Here is a 25,321-nt window from a genome sequence, read left to right as displayed (position 1 = left end):
ACCTTCAATAATCTCTCAATTTGGTAATACTACATAGAATATAATTTCTCCCATAAAACGCCTATGAAAACAAAAAGCCTCCTTGACCCTGAGTAGAGAACAAACCAGCACTGCGTCAGGGATGCTGGACGGGTCGCTAAATCACTCACTAGCCAAGAATCATCTTTCTGTACGACAGTCCCACAGGCATAATTCAAATTCGTGCCTGAGCGAAAATACCAATCACTACATATCAGCCTGCAGGAGTCCTCAACACTCACGACCTCAAATGTGGAAATCTGCAGATGCTAAGCAAGTCCAGTGTAAACCGTTCTTTTGATAGTAATTAGGTAGTACAGATAGCCTTTGAGGCCACTGCGAGTTCATCACAACAAAACCATGCCGTCCGCACAGAGAAGCATTTATATGTTTCTTTCCTGTACAGCAGGGGAGCATGCGACTCATCCAACTGCGGGCTTCAGTCAGGAAGGAACACGTTTAAAAACGATTGCGCGGTATTTAGCTGGACTTGAAATTACCTTACAGACCGTGGCACCCCCAGAAGTATCAAGATGTAGGGTTATATGAGAATCAGCAGCGGGGCTGGGCAGGACAGAGATCTATATTGTGCCCATACCATTCGTCATTCGTAACACATCCGTTTCGTATCCATTGAGTCAGAGGCCAAGAAAAGATCAATAAAAGCTACAAACAATCTTTGCTTTTCCTGACAGATTTCCATAAGAAGTGATGAAGAATGGTCGATGGTGTAATAGCTATGCCTTGCCGAGAATGCTGCCATGAGAGACCGGACTTCCAATCCTCAGGAAGAAAAATGGCATCTGTTTTAGATGGAATGCACCGCAAGCTAATGAGTCCAATTATATTGGGGGAGGGGGGCCAAAGAGGCTTGTTATTCCTTTCTTTTACTTCTATCTGGTGGGTTAGGCTACTTTCTAATTTTAACCAAATTGAACCATTCATTCATTCAATCAATATCTACTAAGTAACGAATGCTAAGCATTGTGCTTAGTGCGAGGGACACAGTGGTAACTGAACAGCCATGACTCCTATTTTTAGGGAGTTTATAATCTGCACCCTTGTTTATGGTAGTGAAAAAAGTGTCAAGGATAACGGTCTACTGGCAGAAGAAGGAATTTTCACCAGGTGCTCTTAGTTTGAGCTCTTACATCATCTACTGTTAGAGGCAATGTCAGAGATGCATTCGGGGTGTCATGCTGTTTGAAACTGAACTGCATCTACAACCTTTCCGGAGGAAACCCCCCCATCCACTAACTCTGCTGAGGTGCTGGGTCTTGGAGGCCATATTTATACCACATGACCCCACTTCCCTGAGCACTACAGTGTGAATCAGGGATTGACACCTGAACCAGAGGAACCAATCCATGACATTCTACTAGGCATTTGAAATTAGGGCCCAAGAATGAACAGACTGTGGTGGGTGCTGGGGCTGTAAGACTAGGGGAAATGGGGGATTGGAAGTCAATTTAGCAATAAACAACATTTAATGAGAACTTAGTAAGTGCCAGACCCTGTGCCAGGTCCTAGAGATACAAATATGAACAAGACAGACATGGTTCCCACCCTCATCTCTAATGGATGAGAGAGCAGTAAGTAAATAAATACATGAAATAAACAGTGTGCTAAATACTATTAAGAAAAGAAACAGGATGCTGAGTTACAGAACAGCACGGAGAGAAGGACTACTTGAGGTAGGGTGGTTGGGGAGGCCTCTCTGAGAAGGTGACATTTAAGCTGAACCCAGCCATGAGAAGTGATAGGGAAGCCCATTCCAGGCAGAAAGAAGATTAAGTGCAAAGGCCCCGGGACAGGGAAGAACTCGTGTATTCTCAAGACCAAAACAAGGCCAAATGTGTGAAGCACAGTGAGAGAGCAGCATGAGGGAGGATGGAAGAGGCAGGCAGAACCGGGATCACACAGGTTCTTGTAGGGCTTTGTAAAGGCTCTGGACTTGAATGGGCAGCCAATGGAGGGTTTTCAGAAAGAAAAGACATTGTACTGCCAACATTTTAAAACACCACTCTGGTTTGAGGACAACATATAGACTAATGGGATAGAAGAGAAAGCCCAGAAATCAACGCTTGCATGTATGGTCAATTGATTTTAGACAAGGGTGCCAAGACCATTCAATGAGGAAAGGGCAGTCTTTTCAACAAATGGTTCTGGGAAAACTGGATATCGACATGCAAAATAATGAAGCTGGACCCCTATGTCATTCCATACACAGAGTAACTCCCATTAGATCATAAACCTACTGAATGAAGTTGGACCCCTACCTTACACCATATACCACATACAACAATTCAAAATGGATCAAGGAAAAAAAAAATAAAAGCTAAAATTACTGAATTTCTAGGAGAAAACCCAGGGGCAAATCTTCCTGACACTGGATTTGGTAATGACTCCCTGAATATAACACCAGAAGCACAGATGACAAAAGAAAAAAAATGGATGAACTGGACTTCATGGAAATTACAAACTTCTATGCATCAAAGGATATTGTCAACAGAGTAAAAAGGCAACCCACATAACAGGAAAAAAGATTTGCAGATCACATATCTGATAAGGGAATTAATATCCAGAATATATTAGGAACTCCTGTAACTCAGTAACAACAAAGAAAAAAAATGGATGAACTGGACTTCATGGAAATTAGAAACTTCTATGCATCAAAGAATATTGTCAACAGAGTAAAAAGACAACCCACATAACAGGAAAAAAGATTTGCAGATCACATATCTGATAAGGGAATTAATATCCAGAATATATTAGGAACTCCTGTAACCCAGTACCAACAAAACAAACAACGTGATTAAAAAATGGGCAAAGGAGGCAAAGAACTTGAATACCGTTTCTCCAAAGGAGAAATACAAATGACCAATAAACACATGGAAGGATGCCCAACATCCTCGGTCATGGGTAAAAGGTAAATCACAATGAAGCACCCCTTTACAACGCATCAGAATGGTTATTAAACAAAATGGAGAAAGTATTGGTGAGATGATGGAGAAACTGGAACCCTTGTGCATCGCCGGTAGAGACATAAAATGCTGTGGCCACTATGGAAACACGCTTGGGAGTTCTTCAAAAGTTAAAAATAGAATTATCACATGATCCAGTAATTCCGCTCCCAGTTAACAGACCCAACAGAATTGAAGAAAGCAGGGACTCGGACACAGACTGGCACGCCAATGTTCACAGCAATATTACTCACAATGGTGAAAAAGTACAAGCAACCCAAGTGTGCATTGAGAGAGAGAAATGGATAAGCCAAATGTGGTGTATACAAAGGACAGAATTCATCCACGAAAGGGAATGAAATGCTGATACATGCTATAACATGGATGAACCCTGAAAATACCACGCTAAGTAAAACAGACCAGACACAAAGGACAAACGTGGCAGAGCTGCACTTACATGAGGCCCCTACAAGAGGTAAATTTATAGAGAAAGAGGCAGAATGTAAGTTACCAGGGGCTGGGGAAGAAGGGCTAATGTGGACTTACTCTCTAATGGGTACAGTTACTGTCTGGGCTGATGGAAAAACGCTCTGATAGTGGATGAGGACGATGGTCACATAATGCTGTGAATATACTTCCCGCCCCTGATTTATACGCTTAAAAATGGTAAATTTTCTGTTGTGTATATTGGACCATGATGAAAAGAAGTGTTAAAAAATCCCGCCCCCGCTGGGAAAGCGGATGGGAGAGAGGGGACTGCGCCCTCAGGGGAGCTGGTCCACCGAGAGGACGGCATCGGCTTCCTGAGAGTGAATGGAAGAAATCACAGGGACCGGAGAGAACCTGAGAAATCAGCTGCAGTCTGATGGCTTTCTGGTCACAGGAGGCCCAGCTGGGCTTCCTGCACGTCATTCTGGTGAGCCTCACCCACACACTTTCAGTGAACTGCCTTAGACTTGAGCTGGACCGAGTGGGGCCTTGTTCCTTGCAAGGAAACAATTCCTGATGAAGGCAGGGAACAGCTGGGATCCGGCAATGCTGGAGGCTGCTGGTTCCTAAAGCCAGACCACAGCTCCAGGAGGGCAGAGAAACTGCTTTTTCCCTCCGCTCAGTGCCTAGCACCGTGCCTGGCATGAGGTGGGGGGGCAGGCCTTCAATATGTGGGTATTAGATGAACGCTGAGAACCTCCCCTCCCCGAGTCTATAAAGGTCTGAGCTTCCATGTTCTCGCTCACCAGATTCATACCCATTTTAAACCAAGGCAACTGAGCCCTCAAATCTGTCCTCATTATTGATGTCAATAGCCAAGCTTGGTTCTTCACAAGGACTTCTACCTCATTTGTTCAAGGTCAAAAGAAGTCTATGCCAAAATTTCAATTCTGCACCCTTCTACAAACTTTGAGTTTCAGGATGCCCAAGATTTATTGGGTTTCCAACAATATTCATCAAACCCGGTGTGAAAAACAAGTTAAACTTACTTTCTCGTGCACATAGAAAACACAAAAATGGTTTTTAATTTAATAATTCAGTGTTGGTCATAGATGAGAGAAAACGTCTCCTTCCTTAAAACACTGGAGTCAGAATTTCAAGAGATCTTTAGATGGCAAAAATGGAACTTGGCTCATTTGATTTTTCTCAACCATTCCAACAACCAGGGCATGCCATTACTGACAAGGGAGAAGCTGACACAACCTAATTTTACAAAAGGAGGGGAACTGTTACCCAAAGAATTGTTTATAATGATGTTGGGCTATTACACGATTAAAATGGTACTCAATAACAAGAAGACGTTTGTGAAACACGGCTGAACGAAGAAAAGAGGAAGACAAAATTATATGTGTAATTTGATTACAGCTAGGTGAAAATAGGTTAGTCACTATAAAGACTGGAAGGTATCAAAATGAGATGAAAAAAGTGGCAATGGGGCAGAGGAATTATATGTGGAATTTTTAAATGTATTTAAAATTAACTTTATACTATTTTAAAAGTCAGCTAGCAACACACACACACACACACACACACACACACACACACAGACACACCCATGGCTCTAGAACAAAAACGTGAACAAATGGAAGGAAGATTTTTGGTCAGTGAGCTGCCCCATCAGGTTGGGGATAACCAAAGACGAGTCTGGGGTTCTCTAAGGCGGGGTTTCTTCAAGTGTTGATCCTAGGACCAGCGACATCACCATCCCCTGGGAACTTGCTAGAAACACAAACTCTGGGTCAACCCCAGACCTACTGGATTGGAAACTCTGGGGATGGGGGCCCAGCAGTCTGTTCTGATAAACTCTCCACGCAGTGCAGATGCCTGCTCAGGTTTGAGAACCACGGCTCTAAGGACCTTCCCAGCCTGCCAGCCTGTGCTTTCCACAAGTCTATAAAGGGTCCAGCTTTCACACCTTTGTTGTCTCCCCAGACACCACTCTCACTGTTTACAAGAGCTTCATATGACTTACTGGAACAGGTCCAAAGTCTACTTGTGAGTCAAGGTCCTCCTTTTGCTACCAAATTTCATCTTTGCCACCATGGCTCACTAACATGGACTGTGCTTATATGCATCATCTCATTTAATCTCTTGACACCCCTATAAACTAAATAATATTAATATCCCCATTTATATAATATATAATATATAATATCCCCACAGATGAGAAAACCGAGGCCAAAAGAAGTCCAAGATCGGACAACTAGGAAATGATGAAACAATATGACTTCAGGGCACAAGTTCGTAAGCACCACTGAGGTTCAGAGAAGTCCACAGACGGTGGGTGCTGGAGCTGGTGTGTGAAGCCAGGCCTGATTTCAAAGCCTGCCTGCTGTGTGGCCACTCAGCTCTGCTGCCTCACTCACTCTGCGAGACAGGGCCATTTGCTCACTGCCCCTGGAATACATCACTGCCAAGAATCACATTGTTTGCAAATATCCACTGTCTGTCTTCTCTACCACCAACCCACGTCCGTCCTACAGCCTCCGCGAGGCCTTCCCGGCTGCTTCCCTAAGATCCCTGGCTAGGATGGGTCACTTCCTCCCCTCTCTTCACCCCCACCAGGCCCTATCTGTATCCCTCTCAGGATCTTTACCAGTTCCTGCCCTGAATTATAGTTCTACACATGCTCCTTTGGGGGAGGTGGTGGTCTGAGTTGGCCCGGTGCCACCAGTGACGGGCACAGAACACGCATTGATGGAGTCAATCAATGTGTCTTTTATGTGACTAACTTCATTTTCTAGATATTTTATGTATCTTATCTGCCCAGCTCAAGACAGTAAGCTCCTTAACAACAAGGACCAAATCTTTTACTTATTTTATATTTTCAAGAATACTCAGCCCTGGGCCAGATACACAGTCAAGTCTATAATATACAAGTGAATTCAAATAGAATGCTACTGGTACACAACTCTGTTATAATCTGTCCTACTACTTAAACCCTGCAAAAATGCAGCATATATTAATGGAGGAAAATTAGGTACTACACAAAAACGGATCCAAGCAACTCTTTTTTTTGTAAATAGATAGAAATAATAAATTCAATGTTTTTAATAGTGTTAAATAATAATCAAGAGGATTCTATGAGCACATTTTCCTGAAAATTTGTTCAAATTTCCATGCAACTGGGGGGAAAAAAAATCACAGTTCTTTTAAAAAATAGAGGCTAAAATATGCCTTCATTATTCCTCTTTTAAAATGAAAGCATTCTATTTTAAAAGATGATAACATAAACCCTAATGTCTCTCGTAAGGAAAATGTGGATATTTTCATTCTAGGTATCTATCATCTATTACAGTATGTTCTAGCCCAACAAATAGACTTTTAACAGGAAGAAAAAAATCTCATAAATATTCTAACTCCTACCACATACCCAGAAAGCAAAGGTACAGAAAATCAGAACATGTATTTCAATAATGTTTAAACCTCAAAAACTAGATTTATCAACTTTTAGGAATAAGATAATATAAGAACCAAATGCTGCCTCTCTTAATTCATAAATCATTTAATTTAATTCTATACCCCAATTACGTGCACCAGAGAAAAAAATACCAAGCCACAACATATTTTTAACAAACTGGAAGGCACAGATTAAGAGTATGTAACAATAAAAACAAACAGATAAAGATGATCAAATTATTATGGCCTTTCAATAGTCATTTATTCCCATCCCAGCCTTACACGGTACCCACATGGTCTGACAGTAAATATACAACAAAAGATCTGATGAGCTTGGCGATGCTCTAAATCTAAATCAATGTTCCACCACCGAACAGACAGTGTAAACTTACCAGCTCCACAGATCCATAATGTTTCCTACTGAAATCCCCACGTCTACAGCCTAGGTCTTCCGAGACAGAGCTGGAACAAAAATGCTTCATCAGTATTATACATAGCGATCTGGCCACAAACCTTCTGCAAAAATCGACTACCATTTGCAAAAAGGGCTGCTGTGGTACAGGCTTTGCCCCAGCTCCTCACTGCAGGGGAGCCTCCTTGCAACAGACACAGTCCTCAGCAGCCATGGCAGAGCCCGGCGCTCACGGAGCCCTCGGTAAAAAGAAAAACACCCGAGTCATCCCTGGAAGTATAGGCAATGATTGAATTAAATATTTAGTCATTTGGAATCGATTGAGATTTCCAAGGCTACTGGTGGTTTATAATTTCATTTCTGTATAACCAAAGGGGATGAGAAGCCCTGCAGTAAACTTGAGGCCAGGGACAAAGCTTGCAATTATCTTTCCTTTAAGAGAGCCTCTTTGTCCCAAATATTCAACATAAAAATAACCAGCATTATTTGATGCTATAAAGCAGAAATGAAACTTTAAATAGGAGGAGGAAACTTCAAAATCCCGGTAGGCCCCACCCCACCCCCTTTCATTTATGACAATATGACAATATGAAAAAAAAGAAAAAAGAGCAGCACTGACAGAAAATCCAGAAATCTAACTTCAAGGATCTTTCGTTTTTATGTAACAAGCGCTAATACTTCCCCTGCACCCCCCCACCCCCAGGCTTAAATCAGATAAGAAAAATCACACGCATTGTGAAGAGCAATTAAAACAAGGGCAAAACTCTTACTGCATTTACATCTTGAATGCAGAGTTCCACACTCAAAAGACACAGATCTTATCGAGGAGTCGGTCTATTTAGGACCCCAAGCGGTGCTCCTGAAACCACCGGAGCTCCACAAATGCGAGCAGCTTTAACAAGTTTCGTTCTCGTAGATGTCATGCAAATAACTCTACGGAGCCGGAGAAAACGAGACTGCACGGGAGCGACATGTCTAATCGCTCCAAAATATTTGGTATCTAACATGCAAAGAAAGGTGCATTTTGTACCTTTTCATCCTTCCTTAAAAGGTAGCTACATTTTCTAAATCACAGCCTTCTTGGCACGCTCAGAGAGAGACTGACTCCACTGTTCCGCATCCACAGACCTGACTCTTTGCCAGGACACTCTTTGATAGGCTCCAAGCAAGACAGCATGAGAGAAATGAGGGTCTATTGGTATTCTGCGTCCACCATTTCACAGAGATGGCTGAATTAATCTTATATGAGAAATTTAACCTTTTGTAGTCCTCATTTCCTTAGCAGAAAATGTGCAACAAATTAACGAATCCAGCGTGGAAGGGTGCCCCAGATATTTCCCAGGCTACCATCGTGCTTCCAGAGACAGGATTTTCTAGCCCCCCAAAAAGTCTCTGAAAGAGATTTAAAACTTCCCTCCATGGCCTATTTCGGTCTGTATTAAAAATGTCCTCTATGCCCATTTTCCTAGCCCGTTCTGAAAACCCTCCTGGAGAATACTGCCAGTGCCCTACATAACAGCTTCTGGATCCTTCCCCGGCGGCCCTGGGTTACCAAGAAGAGTGGTCTCCAGGAGCATCTCTGCACCAGGCCAGAGATGGGGCACAGGACGAACGCCCAATGGCTGGTGACTGAAAGCTCTGTCTGCCCAGTGCAGCCTACCTTTTCAGTTTTTTTGGGGGGGGCACCACCCCACCACCACCAGTGGCAGCAGCTTCTAACACAAATGACCAACATCGTGAGAAGAGCAAGGGTGCTAGGCTCTGGGCCCCTCCCCAGGTGGCCCTAAGCACCACCAAGGGCGTTCTCAGCTCCCTAACTTTGCCAACAGCCAAAAACTAACACAAAAAAAGATGACCACCCTGCATCCTGGGGCAACACCCTTAGAAGCTTCATAGCGGGAAAGCAGTGTCCTATGAAAACAACCCAGAGAGACAGAAACAGAACATCTGCTATCCGTTGCCCTTCTCCCCCTCTAATTACATTTCGTGCAATTCGCTGTGGAGACAGCGCTTGCTAATGGCGAGAGCCAGGCTGAACTATATGGGGTGCCTTTCTGCGGCTACCGGAGGCCCTCGAACCGCCATGTCACAAAACCCTCCGGCCTCCCCGACTCCCTCCCCAGGCTCCCTGGCCCCTTGGTACCCAGCACAGGAGATGTGATTAAAGGAGTCCCCCAGAGCTCCAAGAGGAGCTTTGCTCTCCTGCGGGTCCCAGGGCCTGGCCTCGTGCTCAGCACAGAGTGGACATGCAGGAAATTTCTGCTGTGCTGATGAAGGTATTTGCACATTGTCTGGATCTTACCTACAAATGCCTGAGGGCACCCTAGTGAGTCCCAAGGCAGGCTGCCTGTTGACAGTCTCCCTCCTCTGCCAGAGGTCATTCGTCCACCAGTCCAGACAGTCCTGGCCCAAGAAGCAGACACTGCTATGTACCCGCCAAAACCTATTCTCTTTTCCTCTTGGGCTTGTCACTAGACAACATTTCCCAGCCCCTCTTGCCGTGTGATCACATGACTGAGCTCTGGCCAAGAGAATATGGGCTGAAGCGCTCATAAGTAAGGGAGGCCCTTACTTTCCTTCCCCTTGGCCAGCAGGGTGGAAAGGACTACAAGGACCGGCAGGAGGACAGAGCTTCAGGACAGAAAAAACCTGGTCTCTGAAAGACCAAGTGGAAGGCCACACCTCCAAGAACATCTGTATGAGAATATGCTGTGAGCAAGAATCCACACTGAGTTATCTCAATCCCATGGCATTTCGGTTTACCTGTTAAAGCTGCCGTGTCACCCGAACTAACACGGAAGTGGGTACCTTGCAGTGGGGGTGCTACCACAGCAACAGCCTAAAATACATGGCACCTGCCTGGGAGGCAGGCAGCCGCCAGTGAGGAAATGGATCTTGGCGGCTGGGAAGATGGCGATCTAGGGAACACAGTAGCAGAATATGTGACAAAACATATCCCCACAGTTACGTCGAAGGGGGCCCTGTGCCTTCTGAGCCTGCAGCTCTAAGGGAAAGTGGTTGGATACAGCAGTGAGGCTGTGCCTGGCTCCTCCTGGCTGGCCTTAGCAAAGCTTTTTTTTATAAAGAAGAGACGAGCCCAGGCAAGAACCGGATGGGTTTCACACAAAGGAGAAAGGTAACAGAGAGAGTCTAGACACCAAGGGCCTCGCAGCTTGAGAAATCACTGTTTCTGGGTCCACACAGGAAGAGTTCTGTTGTGGGCAAAAATGATGGGTACCTCCTTCCAGACCCAGCCCATACATATTTCCCACGAATAATCCTTGCTCTCTTTCCTCACCCACTAGCTGACTGGAGAGGGTTGTGAGGACCAACAGGGGTGAAGCCCCAACAAGAAGGAGCCTTGGTCCCTACGTGACCATAAAGAAGATCCCCAGTGGCATGAGTGAAAAATAACTTTTATTATTCTATGTCACTAAGATTCAGAGTTTATGAGAACAGGTGATTTTATCTTAACGGCTACAGCTCTCTGTCGTTAACAGACAGAAGAATAACTCCCACAGAAAGGGGCAGTCAGAGCGCTGGTGGGCCAGGATGACTCTCAGGGGTCAGCAAATCACAGGCCCCCTGACCGCCTGTTATTGCAACCAAAGTTGATTGGCACACAGCCACGCCATGTGGTCACAGGGAGTCTGTGAGGGCGTTCGCATCACATCGGGGCTGCGCTGAGCAGCTGCGACAGAGATTGCATGGCCCACAGAGCTCAAGCTATTTACTGTCGCCTTTTACAGAAAAATGTTTGCCCGACCACTGCTGTATAGCCTCGCAAATCCCTGTCGCTGGTTTCAGGCCTCCCCATGAACTGGGATTAATAAAGCCAATGGAAATACTTGAGTCCATGAGAATCCCTGGGGGAAGCTTTCTAAAAATGCAGATTCCCTGGCCCTATTCCCAGAGGTTGTGATTCAGCACGGCTGTGACTTTAACAAGCAGCCGGGGGAATTCTGATGCAGGTGGTCCACAGATAGTGTTTTGGAAAAATACTGCTCTTCCAGATGACTCCGGAATCCCTGGGAAACCCATCGGCCATTCTGCAGCACTTCCATCAGGAGAGACAAGGCCGTGTTTGTTTTAACGGGAGGACGCGTCATATGGTCCTTGCCGGCATGTGATTCGGTCACAGATATATAAGTTCTTAACCTCTCTGGGCAATAGTTCCCTCCTATATAAAACGTGGCTGATAGTATCGCCTACTGAACAGGGTTAGAAAGGATAAATTAGAAAGAACAAAGAAAAGTCTATTTTAAGCACAAGTTCTGTCACATAAACACTACTCAATGCGTGTCAGCTATTGTGTTATTACTCTCCTTAGTGGTATGAATTCGCAGGTTGTTAGAGCCCTGGGAAGGGACATTTGACATAAAGGAGTATCCACTTTTTAAAGAGTTTTAAATAAGACACCACACCCCCACAGCAGAAGAGGGGGTTTGGGGCCAAGTAACAGGCCTCCCGGGACGGGGCCAAGTGCAGCCTCATGGCTCAGCATGACGTCTCCTCCCTCAAAGGGTTGGCCTAGCAGTGTGACCCCACCTAGAGAATTGCTGGGACCCAAGAGCATGTCACCAGCACAAGGCAGGTGCAAAAAAGAACCAGAGAGTTTGAGCTCCTCACTCCCATGCAACGTGTTCTGGGCTCTAAATAGAAACTTTGTTTTAGCAAATTAATGTGTGAGGATGCTGGATCACACCTTGCAAGCATGCACAGCGCTGAGGACCTTCATGTCACGTCTCTAAGTAAGGCCTGGGATGAGAGCAAAGATTTCCAGCCCCACAAAGAGGCTAGAAAAATTACCATTATATAAATCAGGTTCCCAGAAAGCAGGACAATCCCCTCCAAAGAATCAAACTAAATAAGGAAAGAGAGGAAGCTGACACTCAAGGGATACGGGTCCTATGCTCAACTGACCTAGAGATTCGTGATCCCCCCTGCCGACCGGCCAGACCCCACCAATCCAGGCCCCTGTCATTTCCAGCCCTGCTGAAACAGTTAAAGCCAATAGCGACTGCGGGGACTCTTCCTGGGTTGGCAGAGAGAATTTGTGAGAAGCAACAGGCTGATTTTCAGAAGACTACTGACAGCAGAGTTCAATGTCAGCAGCACCAGGACGAGGCCTCAGCCCTCTTGATAAGCAGATAGAAATAGACAGACGGAAGAGAGCTCCCTATTTGAGGAACAGAGAGGCTAAAAAATGTGCCAGACTACAGATTTAGGCTTGGACAGAGCGTGAGCCTCCTAACCCCAGGAACCGGAACAGCTTACTGCAAAGAAGGGACTGGTTGTCTCTCCCGAAGGTAAGTGACACCAGAAAAGCCGAGATGCAATTGTACAGTAATTTCCAATGATGAAATGGAAGAATTCTGTCCTCTTTTGAAGGCAGTTCAGATACGAGGAAGGGAGAATCAAGCAGGCAGATTTGTAGAGTGTAAGGAGCCCTGGAAGTCAGAGCCCCTTGGGTCTTGCTTCAGACACAGCTCCCTGTCCCCTACCCTCTTTCTGGGGTTGCAGCATCACGTGTTCCTTGGACCAGGATGTTAGGTTTAGCATACCCTTAGCAAGTTCCCCCAGCCGTAAGGGGGTCAGACAGGGCTGGATTTGGAGCTCAGCTCTATGGCCCACCAGCTCTGTGACCCCAGGCAAGTTACTCATCCTCTCTGAGCCTCCTTCCTTGTCTGTATTTCCATCTCCACGGCAAGATTAAAATATACCATAATGTGCTTAGCATGACACTTGACGCACAGTAGCCACAAAATAAATGTTGGCTATTCCAGCTGCCGGGGACCTCATCTGTCGTGGTCATCACCATGCCTTTTGTGTCTTACAGAGTACCTGGTTCATAGCCGGCTGCTCAGTAAATTGGTTGAATAAATGAATCATGAATAAATGATACTGTCTGCTCACCTTTGCTCTGCTTACACCCAGGTGGGTTCCTGCCTCCTTCTCGTTCCCCTTCCTCACTCCCCATCTGCCATTAGATACTCTGACAACCTCTGGGCACATCCGGTGTTACTTTCTTCATCACTAAGACACCTTTCTCACCTGAATCCTCTTTTATCCAACATTCTGGAATGTACTCCTCCTACAGTATTTATGTATCCACTAAGTTTCCGACAAAGACACATGTCCCCGGAATTCACCTGGTTCTCTACTAGAATTCAAGCCTTCTGGTAATTCCTTGCAAAGTTCCTCTCGATAATGATCTCAACCAGTGCCTCTGAAATTCTCTCTCTAGATAAAAAACAGCAACCCTACCACATGCTGTCAAGGACTGGAGCAGCCGGACCCCTCACACATCTCAGTGGGAATGGAAATGGTAAGCTAAGCCTCTTTGAAGAACTGTTTGGCAGTGACTTATAAAATTAAACATGCAGTTACCCATATGACCCTGTAATTACACTCTTGGGCATTTATCCCAGAGAAATGAAAACGGATAGTCACAAAGATCTGTATACAAATGTTTCGTGGCAGCTTTCTTCAGAATAGCCCCAGGTTGGAAAAATCCTCGAAGTCCTTGAAAGGGCAAATGGTTAGGGGGCACCTGAGTGGTTCAGTTGGTTAAGCATCCAACTCTTGATTTTGGCTCAGGTCGTGATCTCAGGGTTGTGTGGGATCGATCCCCGAGTCAGGCTCCGAGCTCAGCGGGGAATCTGCTTCTCTCCCTTTCCCTCTCCCTCTGCCCCTATCCTAGTTCACACTCAAAAATAAGTAAATAAATCTTTTAAAAAAGGGAGGGGGGCAACTGGTTAAACAAACCATGGTATATCCAGCCCATGGAGTATTGCTCAGAAATTAAAAGAACAAACTGCTGATACATGTAGCATAAATTTCCAGGGAATTACGGTGTGTGAAAAAAGCCAATCCTAAAAGGTGTGATTCCATCTATCTAACATTCTTTTTGTTTTTTTTTTAAAGATTTTATTTATTTATTTAACAGAGATAGAGACAGCCAGCGGGAGAGGGAACACAAGCAGGGGGAGTGGGAGACGAAGAAGCAGGCTCACAGCAGAGGAGCCTGATGTGGGGCTCGATCCCGTAACGCCGGGATCACGCCATGAGCCGAAGGCAGACGCTTAACCGCTGTGCCACCGAAGCGCCCCCCATCTATCTAACATTCTTGAGCTGACAACATGGTAGAGAGGTGGGTGTGGTTATGAAGGGCTGCTTGGGGAGCCTGTGGTGAGGAAGCCATTCCCCGCCGGGCCTGTGGTGATGGCTAAACAAACCCACCCATGTGACAGGACTGTGTGTAAAATGGGAACCTAGGACCAGTGGACTGTATCGGCCACAACTTTCTGGCTGTGATACCGCACACCAGTGATACAAGGTGCTACCATGGGGGAAACTGGGTAGAGGGCACCTGGGATCTCTCTGGGTTATTTCTTTATTTCTTTTTGTAAGTAAGCTCTATACCCAGCATGGGGCTCGAACTCACGACCCCGAGATCAAGAGTCACACATTCTTCCAACTGAGCCAGCCGGGCACCCCTCTCTCTGTTTTCTTACAACTTCATATGAACTTATGATTCTCTCAAAATAAAAAGTTTCATTTAAAAAAACTCTATCTGAGTCAAAATTCTTTCACTCATTCAATAAGCAGTTCCTGAGCAGGTATGAGGTACCAGGTCCTGGGCTCAGGTGCTAAACCTGGGATGTGTGGTCCCTGCTCTCACAGTGCTTACGGTTCAGTGGGAAAATGTCAAGGACACAGGACTTCATGGGAACAGAAATATTGTGGAAGCACAAGGCACACCTGTGGAGAGCAAATATGGTAAACTGTAAAACAGTCTCTTTTTATCCCCTCAGGAGTCAGGTGTGGGTGCCCAGAGCAGAAGTCCGGGGTGGGGGGGTTTGTCATGCTTTTCTCAGCTCAAGACCCACCATCCAGAAAGCTGGGAACCACTGCTTACAAGAGGATTCCTGCAAATGTAAGGTCTGTCCCTCTGCTCTCTCCCTTCCCCACCCTTCAGTGACCTGAGCTTCTCTTTTCCTTTAAGAAAAGGGACTGAAGAGCCTTCCAGCTCCGAGGATAATTTGCCCACAGGAGACCTATACAGGCATGACCACAAAGTATTAAGTAGAAACTGGTTTAAGGGAAAAAATATCAACAGAAAACATATGTTGCTGCATATCTCCCTTGATCACCTGCAGATCTGGCTTCTTTGGGGAAATCCCTCTAAGGTCTGTGTCCCCAGGTCCTCAACGTTTTCCCACTGAGATGCACAAGACCTGCCTCCGACTGCACCCGGACCCTGCAGGGAGGCACGCTGTCCAGAGCAGGTGCTTCTGAACAGTCCCCCACGTGCCAAGGATCCTAGAGAACACCCAGGTCATTCTGACGCTTGCGACTTAGAATGGTGTGGTCCTTGGACCTGAGCCGGTTAGAAATGCAGACTCTCAGCCCCCCCCCCCAGAGCTCATGAAACAGAATAGCAGGATCCCCTGAGGACTCATATGCATATGGAACTTGGGGAAGCACTGATTTTAGATCTTGGTTCTCAAACCTAGCTATATATCGGAATCATCTGGATTTTTTTCTCTAATCTGTTTTATTATGAAGTATTTCAAGACATAGAAAAACAACATAATGAACATTATAAGACAGACCTGAAACCCCTGGGTACATCTCTTTGGTTCCACTGTCATCTCTCCCTCTCCTGAAATAATCACTAAATAATATTGGTTTATACTTCCTGCTCGTATTTTTATATTTGCACTGTGTACTTATTCATAAACAATATACAGTATTATTTAGCATGTTTTAAAATTTTACACAAATATATACCATTACTATGCATGTCTTCCTGCAACTAGCTTCTCTGGCTGAACAATTTGTTGTTGAAATTTGTACACGTCGATACCTGTAGCTCTGCTTCATTCACATACACTGCTGCAGAGTATCCTTCTGGATTAATGTACCACTGTTCTTCCATTCTCCTACTGCTGGATATTGCAGTTGTTTCCAGGTTTTAAACAGCGCTGTAATCCACATCCTTTTATATCTCTCCTCCAGTACGATGGCAATCATGTCCCTAGATGACATACCCAGGAGTGGAACTGCTGGGTCATATGTGCATCTTTATTTTCTCTATGCATTGCAGATTTGCTTTCCAACGTGAGTGTAGCAATTCACCCTCCCAACCACAGCATGGGAGTTGTGGGTGCTCCGTATCCTCAATAACCCTTGGTGTTGTCAGAAATTGGTTTTGGCCAGTCTGAAGGATGTGAAATGGTGTCTCACTGGGATGTGGTTTCAATCTGCACTCCCCTGACAACGCAAGAGCTGGGACATCTTTTCCTTTGCTTTTTGGCCATATGGGCTACGTTTTCTAGGATTTGCCTATTCCTGATTCTTCACCCACGCCATTTCTATAGGTTGTCGGTCTTTTCCTAATTGATTTGTAAGAATTATTGGTATGTTCTGAATACCAATCCTTTCTGGTTAACAAATCACAGATCTCTTCTTCGAAACAGTGGTTTTTCTTTTAAAAATCTGCTCCTGGTATCTTTTATCATGGAGAAATTAAAAATTCTAGTGTAAACATTTTTCAATCTTTTCCTTTCTGGTCTTTGTTTCTCTGACTTAAAAAAAATCCTTCACTAACACGTCATAAAGACAGTTTCCTGTTGTCCCCTGCAAAAGTCTTAGTTTGCTTAAAAATTTTTTTAATGCTTTTTTATTATATTATGTTAGTCACCATACAGTACATCCCCGGTTTTCGATGTAAGGCTCGATGATTCATTAGTTGTGTATAACACCCAGTGCACCATGCAATACGTGCCCTCCTTACTACCCATCACCGGTCTATCCCATTCCCCCACCCCCCTCCCCTCTGTAGCCCTCAGTTTGTTTCTCATAGTCCATAGTCTCTCATGTTTCATTCCCCTTCTGATTACCCCCCTTTTCTTTATCCCTTTCTTCCCCTACCGATCATCCTAGTTCTTATGTTCCATAGATGAGAGAAATCATATGATAGTTGTCTTTCTCTGCTTGACTTATTTCACTTAGCATTATCTCCTCCAGTGCCGTCCATGTTGTAGCAAATGTTGAGAACTCGTTCTTTCTGATAGCTGAGTAATATTCCATTGTATATATGGACCACAACTTCTTAATCCAGTCATCTGTTGAAGGGCATCTTGGCTCCTTCCACAATTTAGCTATTGTGGACATTGCTGCTATGAACATTGGGGTGCATATGGCCCTTCTCTTCACTACGTCTGTATCTTTGGGGTAAATACCCAGTAGTGCAATGGCTGGATCATAGGGTAGCTCAATTTTTAACTTTTTAAGGGACCTCCACACTGTTTTCCAGAGTGGCTGTACCAACTTGCATTCCCACCAACAATGTAGGAGGGATCCCCTTTCTCCACATCCTCTCCAACAATTGTTGTGCTTAAAATTTTTTCATCTAAATATATAGATGCCCAGTCCCTACCCCAAACCTCCTTGATCAGAATCTTCAGGAATAGGATCTAAGCACCTGTATTTTTAACCAAAATAAATTGCAAAGGTGACCTGAGAAATGCTGACAGACCAACTTCCCACCCACTGGATGCCCAGGGAAGGCATCTTCTCTACAGAACCCCATAGAACCAGTCACCTCCGCCTCTTTCACTGGCTTGTTCTTTCTCTTTTTGTTCCCAAATGTGAAGTGCTCCCTGAAGTCCGTCTTTTGAAGGACTTGTGCACTTTTATGGCATCGATATTACTAACAAGTTCCAAATTTACATCTCTGGGCTTGACGTACACTCAGTTACCTTTCCTGCTTCTCCCAGAAGTGCCACGAGGTCAGTGTGGTTTTTCTGAAACTGATCCAACAATGTGGTTTCTCACTTCTGCCAGCACTCAATTATTTCACAGTCTCCAAGCTATGGAATGAATCACTGTTGACTTCTCCCTCCCAAGCTCTACGGTCAGTCCTCGACCATGGAGGGTGATCAGCCCCTATCCTCAGCCAGCCCAGTCCCTCCATCCAACAGGTCCTCATGGTCTGAATCCCAGATGCCAACAATGGCCTCATCAGTCTTCCTGTCTCCTCATCATACAATCTTAGGGTGGAAAAGACTTCCAGAGACTTTCAGCTCCACAGACTTAGGGACCATCTGGGGTCCAACCTGTTATCTGTGATTGTGTATTCTCTACCAGATACTTGAAAAAGAGCTACCCAGTCTGTACTTACACACCATTAGTGATCACAAACACAATATGCCCCAAGGCCCTCTATTCTGACTATTAAACAGTTTTCTCCAGGAGTGAATTAAAGTCCATCACCCCTGGATTTCCACCAGCTGATCCTACATCTTCACCCTTTCATTCTTCTTCAATTTCTTTTATTTTTTATTTTTTATTATGTTATGTTAGTCACCATACTCTTCTTCAATTTCTTTACCATCACGTTCCACCCCCCACCCGCACCACTGTGGGGTTGGGCCTGCTCCCCTTCCTCTGAGCACTTCAGCCACTCTGCCTTTCTTCCTTTGCCTCCAGCCCATGAGCAGCTTCTGGGTTTCTCATGTTAGGACCTGGAACGCGCTCTCCAAACTCCTTCTTCTTTCTGACCCACCCCCTGCCCCCAGACTAGAAATTCCAAAGAAGGGGTTGGATTAACACCTGCCTCTCCCACTAGAGTATAAACTTCACACTGGCAGGATCTCCCTTGGTTTTGCTCAACGCAAAATCCTTAGCACCTAACATAATACCTGGCACAGAGTCAGGAGTTGTGTAAGAATGAATGAATGAATGAATGAATGAAAGAAAACAAGCCAGCTCACTCTTTGGGGCCATATAAAACAAGTTAAGATCACTTCTCTAGGAAAGCCCTTCAAAGATCTGAGGAGAACCATCATGTCCCCTAGGGCTTTTCTTCTTTACGAGGGGCCAGGAGTAACACAGGAGGGTGGGGTGAGCCAGACTAGGTAGGGTGAACACAGAAGCTGCTCCATAACTTTCTCTAAGATCAGGCCTGAGAACACCCCCATGTGCTCTCAATTTCACAATCAGCTGCTGCTGGAAGTGAGCTCCATGAGACAGCATATTCATGAAATCTGTTTTGAGTCAGACATAAGAATATTGTAAATGTTGCCTCAGGTTAGAGTATCAGGAAATCCATTTCAGAGATTAATATGATGCCAGTGATACGAGCAAACAAAGCAAATGCTGTGGGAGCCATCACAATGGAAGAATTGTCACCTCATTCACTAGCTATCAGTTCATGAAGTTCACATTTCCTATGCCTGGTGGCTGGTGTCTTTCAATAAGCAGGTGATACAATTAAATGCAAGTGACTGGCGCTGTAACATTAAAAAGTGGACCAGGTGGAAAAAAAGTAGATCAGGCACAAGTGCCAAACTCACCCCACCGTATACTTAAGATCCTTGCAGTTTATTGCATGTAAATTCTAGCACAAAAAATTCTTTAAAAATGTCACACAGAGAAAACACAGAACCCTGACCTTAAACTTAAATAAATATCTATGTGTACAGAGAAATTATATGTGCATAAGTGTTGCCTACATTTACTTAGCCCTGTCTAGCCCACCATTAATTCACTGCTTGATCACTCCTTCATGAATCCTCAGTTCTACAACTGTAAAATGGGGCTTGAAAAATGAATCAATTCAACAAATACTGATAACCACAGTACCTTCGTCATAGGGCTGTTGGATTTAATGAGAAAATACATATGAAGAAGCACTTAGCAAGATTTCTACTTTGAGCACAGTACGTATTTGAATAAACAGAAGTTGTGCTCCATGCCTCTCATTAGGAAGATGTGTGTGATGCTTGAAGAACAACACAAAGAAAAAGATCTCTTTGTGACAAGCTGCAATTTGTTGTAATCTAAAATTTTCACACTTTAGGAACATAGCTGTCGGGGAGGAAAAATTTTTCCTCTACTCTCTTAGGTTTTGAAACTGGGGTCTGTGAATTAACCAAACAAAAAGCTAGATTAACAGAAGTCAAGACACAGAAGTTTAATTTTCAATTTTACATGCACAAGGGCTCCACAGAGGAGAAAACCCAAAGAAGCAGCTAGACTCAGGCGTTTATATACCCTTTTAACAAAGGGCAATAAATTGTGGAGAAGTGACTAGACAAAAGAAGGACCTGAGGCTTCCAGGAGAGGTAAATCATGGTAAGATAAATACAGGGGCAAAACTAATAGTAGATACAAGTTATTTAGTAAGGCTTATTTAAGCAGACTCGTCTTGATGCCTTCTCTGTCTCTGGCGATAGGGTTGTTCTCTTCCTCTAGGTATGGGAGAAGATAGGGGGCACCTTTACAACGGGAAATTTATGCCCTGCTTTTAAGCAGATAGGGGGAGGGCAGAGTTCTTTCTGTGAATTTCTTCCCCATTGCCTTCAGCTCAAACTAATCTTTATGCCAAAGTAGCATATTTTGGGGTGGCATATTCTGATCCCCTTCATAGCCAATACCAATATGTGAAAAATTCTTGGTCTCAAGCATAGAAATAAATGCTCTGGAACTGAATGAATTTTACCTTGAGGTGACCTAGGAGAGCGGAGGGGGAAGGCCCAAGCTACACTTTAAATGATCTCTGTATTCTCCTTCTAATTTTCTGGACCAATTTAGATCCATTCCATGCTTATCTGTGTGCAGTTTTCCTGCAGGCACGTTCAGACCATGTAGCGGAAGAAAAGCAGCTTACTTTGTGCTTTTAAGGTCAAACTATATTTCTGAAAGGCTTTCTAAAATGTTGACTTTACTAAGCTACTCTGATTCTGAGATAGTCTAAGAAAATGAGACTATGAAGCCAAGGGAGAGAAAGAGCTTTAAAGAAAGCAAAGAAATAGATAAACCAAACTTACAGAAATGTAGGAGGCAAAGTATTTTAATAAGAACATTTATCACTATAGAAGATGACAAGAAAACAAGTCTGCTTCCTAGGCCAAAATGGGACTTATAAAAATGAGTGTTAGCTAGGTGAATTTAGGGCAGGGCAGCCTAAGCTATTTCCTTTTGCTCCGTAAGAGCAGCGGTTAAAAAGAATAATACTATCTAGTCACTATTTATAGTGTGTCCTTATAGTGTTCTGTACTGTACTTTGAGATGAGGTGAGCACCAAAAATGGGTTGCTGGCCCTTGAGGACCATAATATTTCAAAGAACAGAAAACTTGAATAGTCTTAGCAATGGCATAACCTCCTTAGGAAACCTGATTGCTTTTAGCTGTTATTCTCCAGGGGCTGTTGAGCTCCCGTGGTGAGTAGGGCACATGCAGCTTCAGTTCCCGGGAAAGGGCCAGGATGTCCTGGCAGAGTGAGACTATACTCCTCCTGGTTCTCAGATCACATGAAGCAACAGTGCAATTTTTAACTCCATGCCTAGCTTGATCGGTGAGGATCCTCTCCTTCTGTTTCAGGCCACCTCCCTCTCTGGGGACCTCTCTGCTCCTGTGCCTTCAAATATCACCTCTAAGTTAACAACTCCCCAAACCAAAGCTCCACTTTGGATCTTTCTCTCCAACTGCAAACTCGGACTTCCAAGGGCGGGCCCTAGTTTCCATGGACACCTGGGCAGCCCCGGCCCACACTCACACCAACTCCTGCGTGCGGCTCAGCAAACTGCCATCTTTTCCCCAGTCAGCCTCCCCAGGCACAAGGTTCAGAGCAATCACCCATGTCTCCCCTCACACCCAGCACTGGTGGGTCGCCGGGGTGCTGTTCCTGCTGCCTGCACAGCACTGCTTTTGAAAGTTGTATGTTTGTAACTGGGCATTTGTATTTTATTCCTTGAAGAGAGAATACACTCACTTGGTTCAAAACCCACAGAGCCTAGAAGGTTGTACAGGGAAAGCCTCCCTTTCTCTTGCCCCCTCAGCCCCTCATTTCCTCTCATATTCCTCCCAGAGAAGCTTAGCGATTGACAAAGAAAAATGCAAGTTCCCTTTTCCCCTTTCCCCACACAAATGGTAGCATGCTATACACAACCCTTGTTTTTGTTATTTTTTCATTCAACGTACCTTGGAGATCTTTCCAAATCAGTACCCAAAAAGCTCCTGTATTCTTTCTTATGGCCACAAAGTACTCTGCTGAGTGGATGCGTCATATTTTATTTAACCAGCTCCCCAGGCAATGGTTTTCCATCTTTTGCTATTGCTAATACTGCTGCAATGCCCAGGCTTGTCTACCATTTTGCACCTACGGGCGTGTGTAGAATTCCACGATGTCTTACAGTCCCTCGCTGCTCCTCTCTTCTCTATTTCCATGTTCTCTGCATTAGCTCAGACCCTCATCATCGCAGACAGAAGCCTCCTAGCTAGCACCTTTGCTCTATCACCCTTCACTTAAGACCCAACAAATATTTAGCGAGCACTTTCTACGTGCCAGATGCTCTGCTAAGACAGGGAAGAACAAGAGAGGAAAAGCAAAGGAAACCAAACAGACCCTCAGACCTCCTAACCAGACCCCTGCAAATCTGTGCCTGTCTCACAATCGTGGGAGCTGTGGGAACTTATCAGTAAATCAGAATGCTCTCTTCTCTGTGTTTGGAATCAGTTAAGAATTAGTGACAAGACTCAAGCACATGGAAATCAAAATATCAACTTCCTTACTGTCAGAGTCTCACTGGTGAATGTAATTGAGCCCGACCGCCAAGTGGGCTTCCTATTACGCCCCCATCCCTCCTGTTTAGACCGTGGAACAGGCCACTTATGGGATACTTGCCCGGATGCTTGCCAGGGCAACTGCTGTCTCAGGACTGTTGAGCTCCAACGGGGGAAACCAAGGCAGATGGGCCTCTACGCCTGCCTCTAGAGGACTCGGGCGTGTTTTTCCGAACAACAACAAGACAGGCAATAACACACAAGCTCTGTGGGCAACCAAATCCCAAGAGTGAGAGGGGAAAGGAGAGGGGGACAAGTTAGCGGTCCAACCTCTCTCCTCCATGCAAGTGGGGCAGGAGGTGCTCCATGGTAAGAAGAGGACAGGGGAACAGAATTTCCCCAATCAGAAACCAGAAAGCTTACATTCTAGCACTGTGTTTTAAGTTTAAGTGGCCCTTCATTCAGGAACAAACTAGGTCTTTCAAGGGTTTTGGAAGCTGTTTTAAAAATGTCGTAAGTACAAAACTGCCTGATATTCGTATAATGCCTGGAAGACAAACTCTTTCAAATACATGCCAACTTTCCTCAAAAGATCAAAAAGTAAACAACTGCCAATTCAGCCTAGTGAGGGAAATGAAGTTTGAATTACCCGTTGTAAGGAATCCAACTTTTTGGTAGTATATCGTCATGAATCATAGTAAAAGCGAATTAGCAGATAATTCAGAGGGGATTAAAAACTTTTCAAACTTTCTTCCTTCCCCTTCCGGCTGTCATCTTTTCAAGGCAGAATGGCCCTGAAAACCATCTTTCTAATAGCTTTCCTTTTTCCCTAATGTACTGAACACGTCTAGGAAGAAATTTTACCTCATTTCAGGTCGGTAATGGTCCTGAAACAAGGTGATGAATTGGGAGGAGTGAGGACTGCCGAGTCTTGCCCTCGGCCTCCTGCCCCCCCTTCCCGAGTGAAGTCGCATTATTCTCAAAGGTGCTCCACAGCCGCCTGGTCAGCACATTCAGTTGTCAGACTGCAGTTCCACCTGCAAAGTTTCGGTTGCATTAGACACCACAGGCCAGCCGCCTGAGTCCCACCACGAGGCATTCCAGGGAAATAGGTTCCGTATTTTTGAAAAAACTTCCTAAGTTATTTTTGTGATCAGTCACAGACCACTCCACATCTTGAAATCCCTCCAATGGCTTCCATGACCCATCTGAATCCTGTTCTCCTACCTCTTGATGACACCTTTTCTTCTCCAAGCCTACTCTCCTTACCAGGGCAAACAGCAATTATCTCCTCTTCCCCTGGTAACATACTCGCCCACAAAACCACAAAACCAGGCGTGGACATGTAGCCCAGACCTTTCCCACCGTTCTTCTAATGAATGGGAAAGACTTCCTCTCAAGTTTCATGCTGTCTGAGATCACACCACCTGCTGCACGGTGACAACTCACAGACAGTAGGAGACAATATGGCCAACAGAGAAGCAGGGCTAAGAATTCAGAGGACATGGGAGTAAGAGAGAAATGGACTGACCTGGCAGCATTTGCGTCCTTGGATCTAGCCATCCCTGAAGCCAGATCCGCCCCTTTCCTTAGTTTGGTTACATGAACCCAGACATTCTCCTTTTTTGGCCTAAACTAATTTGAGTTGGATTTATGTAACTTACAACCAAGACGACACAGCCTAGCCCATCTCTTAATTGGCTTCTGGCCTCATTGCTGTACGCAGCTGTGAAATTAACTTTGCCAACGCAGGGCTCAAACCATCACCTGCGTGTCTCAAACACCATTCAGAGTGTTCCAGTGGCCCAAGATCTTTTACAATATGCCCCTCAATCTGACTTCCCAGACTTCCTACTACTGCACCACACAAGAAGCAAACCAAGATCTGGCCATCTAGAATATCCTCCTCCCCATCTCTGCCTATTAAAAGATAGTCCAGAAAAAGAAAAGAAGGAAGGGAGGGGCTCCTTTTTCCAGGTCCACTTCATATTACTGCCTCTGAGAAGACTTTCCTAAGCATCTTCTGCCCCCAGAGATGTAACACTACCCCTTTTCAGTACTGATGGCATTTATCTAGTGATCTTTATCTTATCCTACCTTGGGTTTTGCATTGTCTCATCTCAGGGTCCTCTCATTAATGGCAAGATCAACCACTCAGTTGCCTGAGTCAAAACTCAGAGGGTCCCTTACTCACCCCACCAACCACACGTGTGCCACACTAATCTTCCTCTCTAATATTTCTTGAATCAATCCCATGGTTCCTGCTACTCATTAGAAAGCTTATATCTCCTCCCCGTCCACTCTTAATGTGGTCCCCTGCCACCAGCCTTATCCTGCTGCAACTTAGCTGCCCACTGATACCAGTTATTTTTCCAATTAGCAAATCTCATCATGCTATGCCCCGGTCTACAGACTCAAAACCAAACTTCTTAGTGGGTGGTTAAGCCCTCCCACTCCCCAGTGG

The 25,321-nt window shown here is 44.9% G+C and overlaps 1 protein-coding gene across 2 annotated transcripts in view; it reads right to left on the bottom strand.

The window, feature by feature from the left end:
• GARNL3 (GTPase activating Rap/RanGAP domain like 3) overlaps positions 1 to 25,321 on the bottom strand; it is a 141,814-nt gene that overhangs the window by 97,436 nt on the left and 19,057 nt on the right. For both annotated transcript variants that reach the window (XM_026513997.4, XM_044389619.3), the window contains exon 3: positions 7,262 to 7,331. In XM_026513997.4, the coding sequence (XP_026369782.1) occupies positions 7,262 to 7,331 (70 nt within the window). The remainder of the gene's footprint in view (positions 1 to 7,261; positions 7,332 to 25,321) is intronic.

Source organism: Ursus arctos, unplaced genomic scaffold (genome assembly GCF_023065955.2).
Source record: "Ursus arctos isolate Adak ecotype North America unplaced genomic scaffold, UrsArc2.0 scaffold_18, whole genome shotgun sequence".
In the NCBI taxonomy this organism is placed as follows: Eukaryota; Metazoa; Chordata; class Mammalia; order Carnivora; family Ursidae; genus Ursus; species Ursus arctos.
This window is presented reverse-complemented; position numbering and strand designations above follow the sequence as displayed.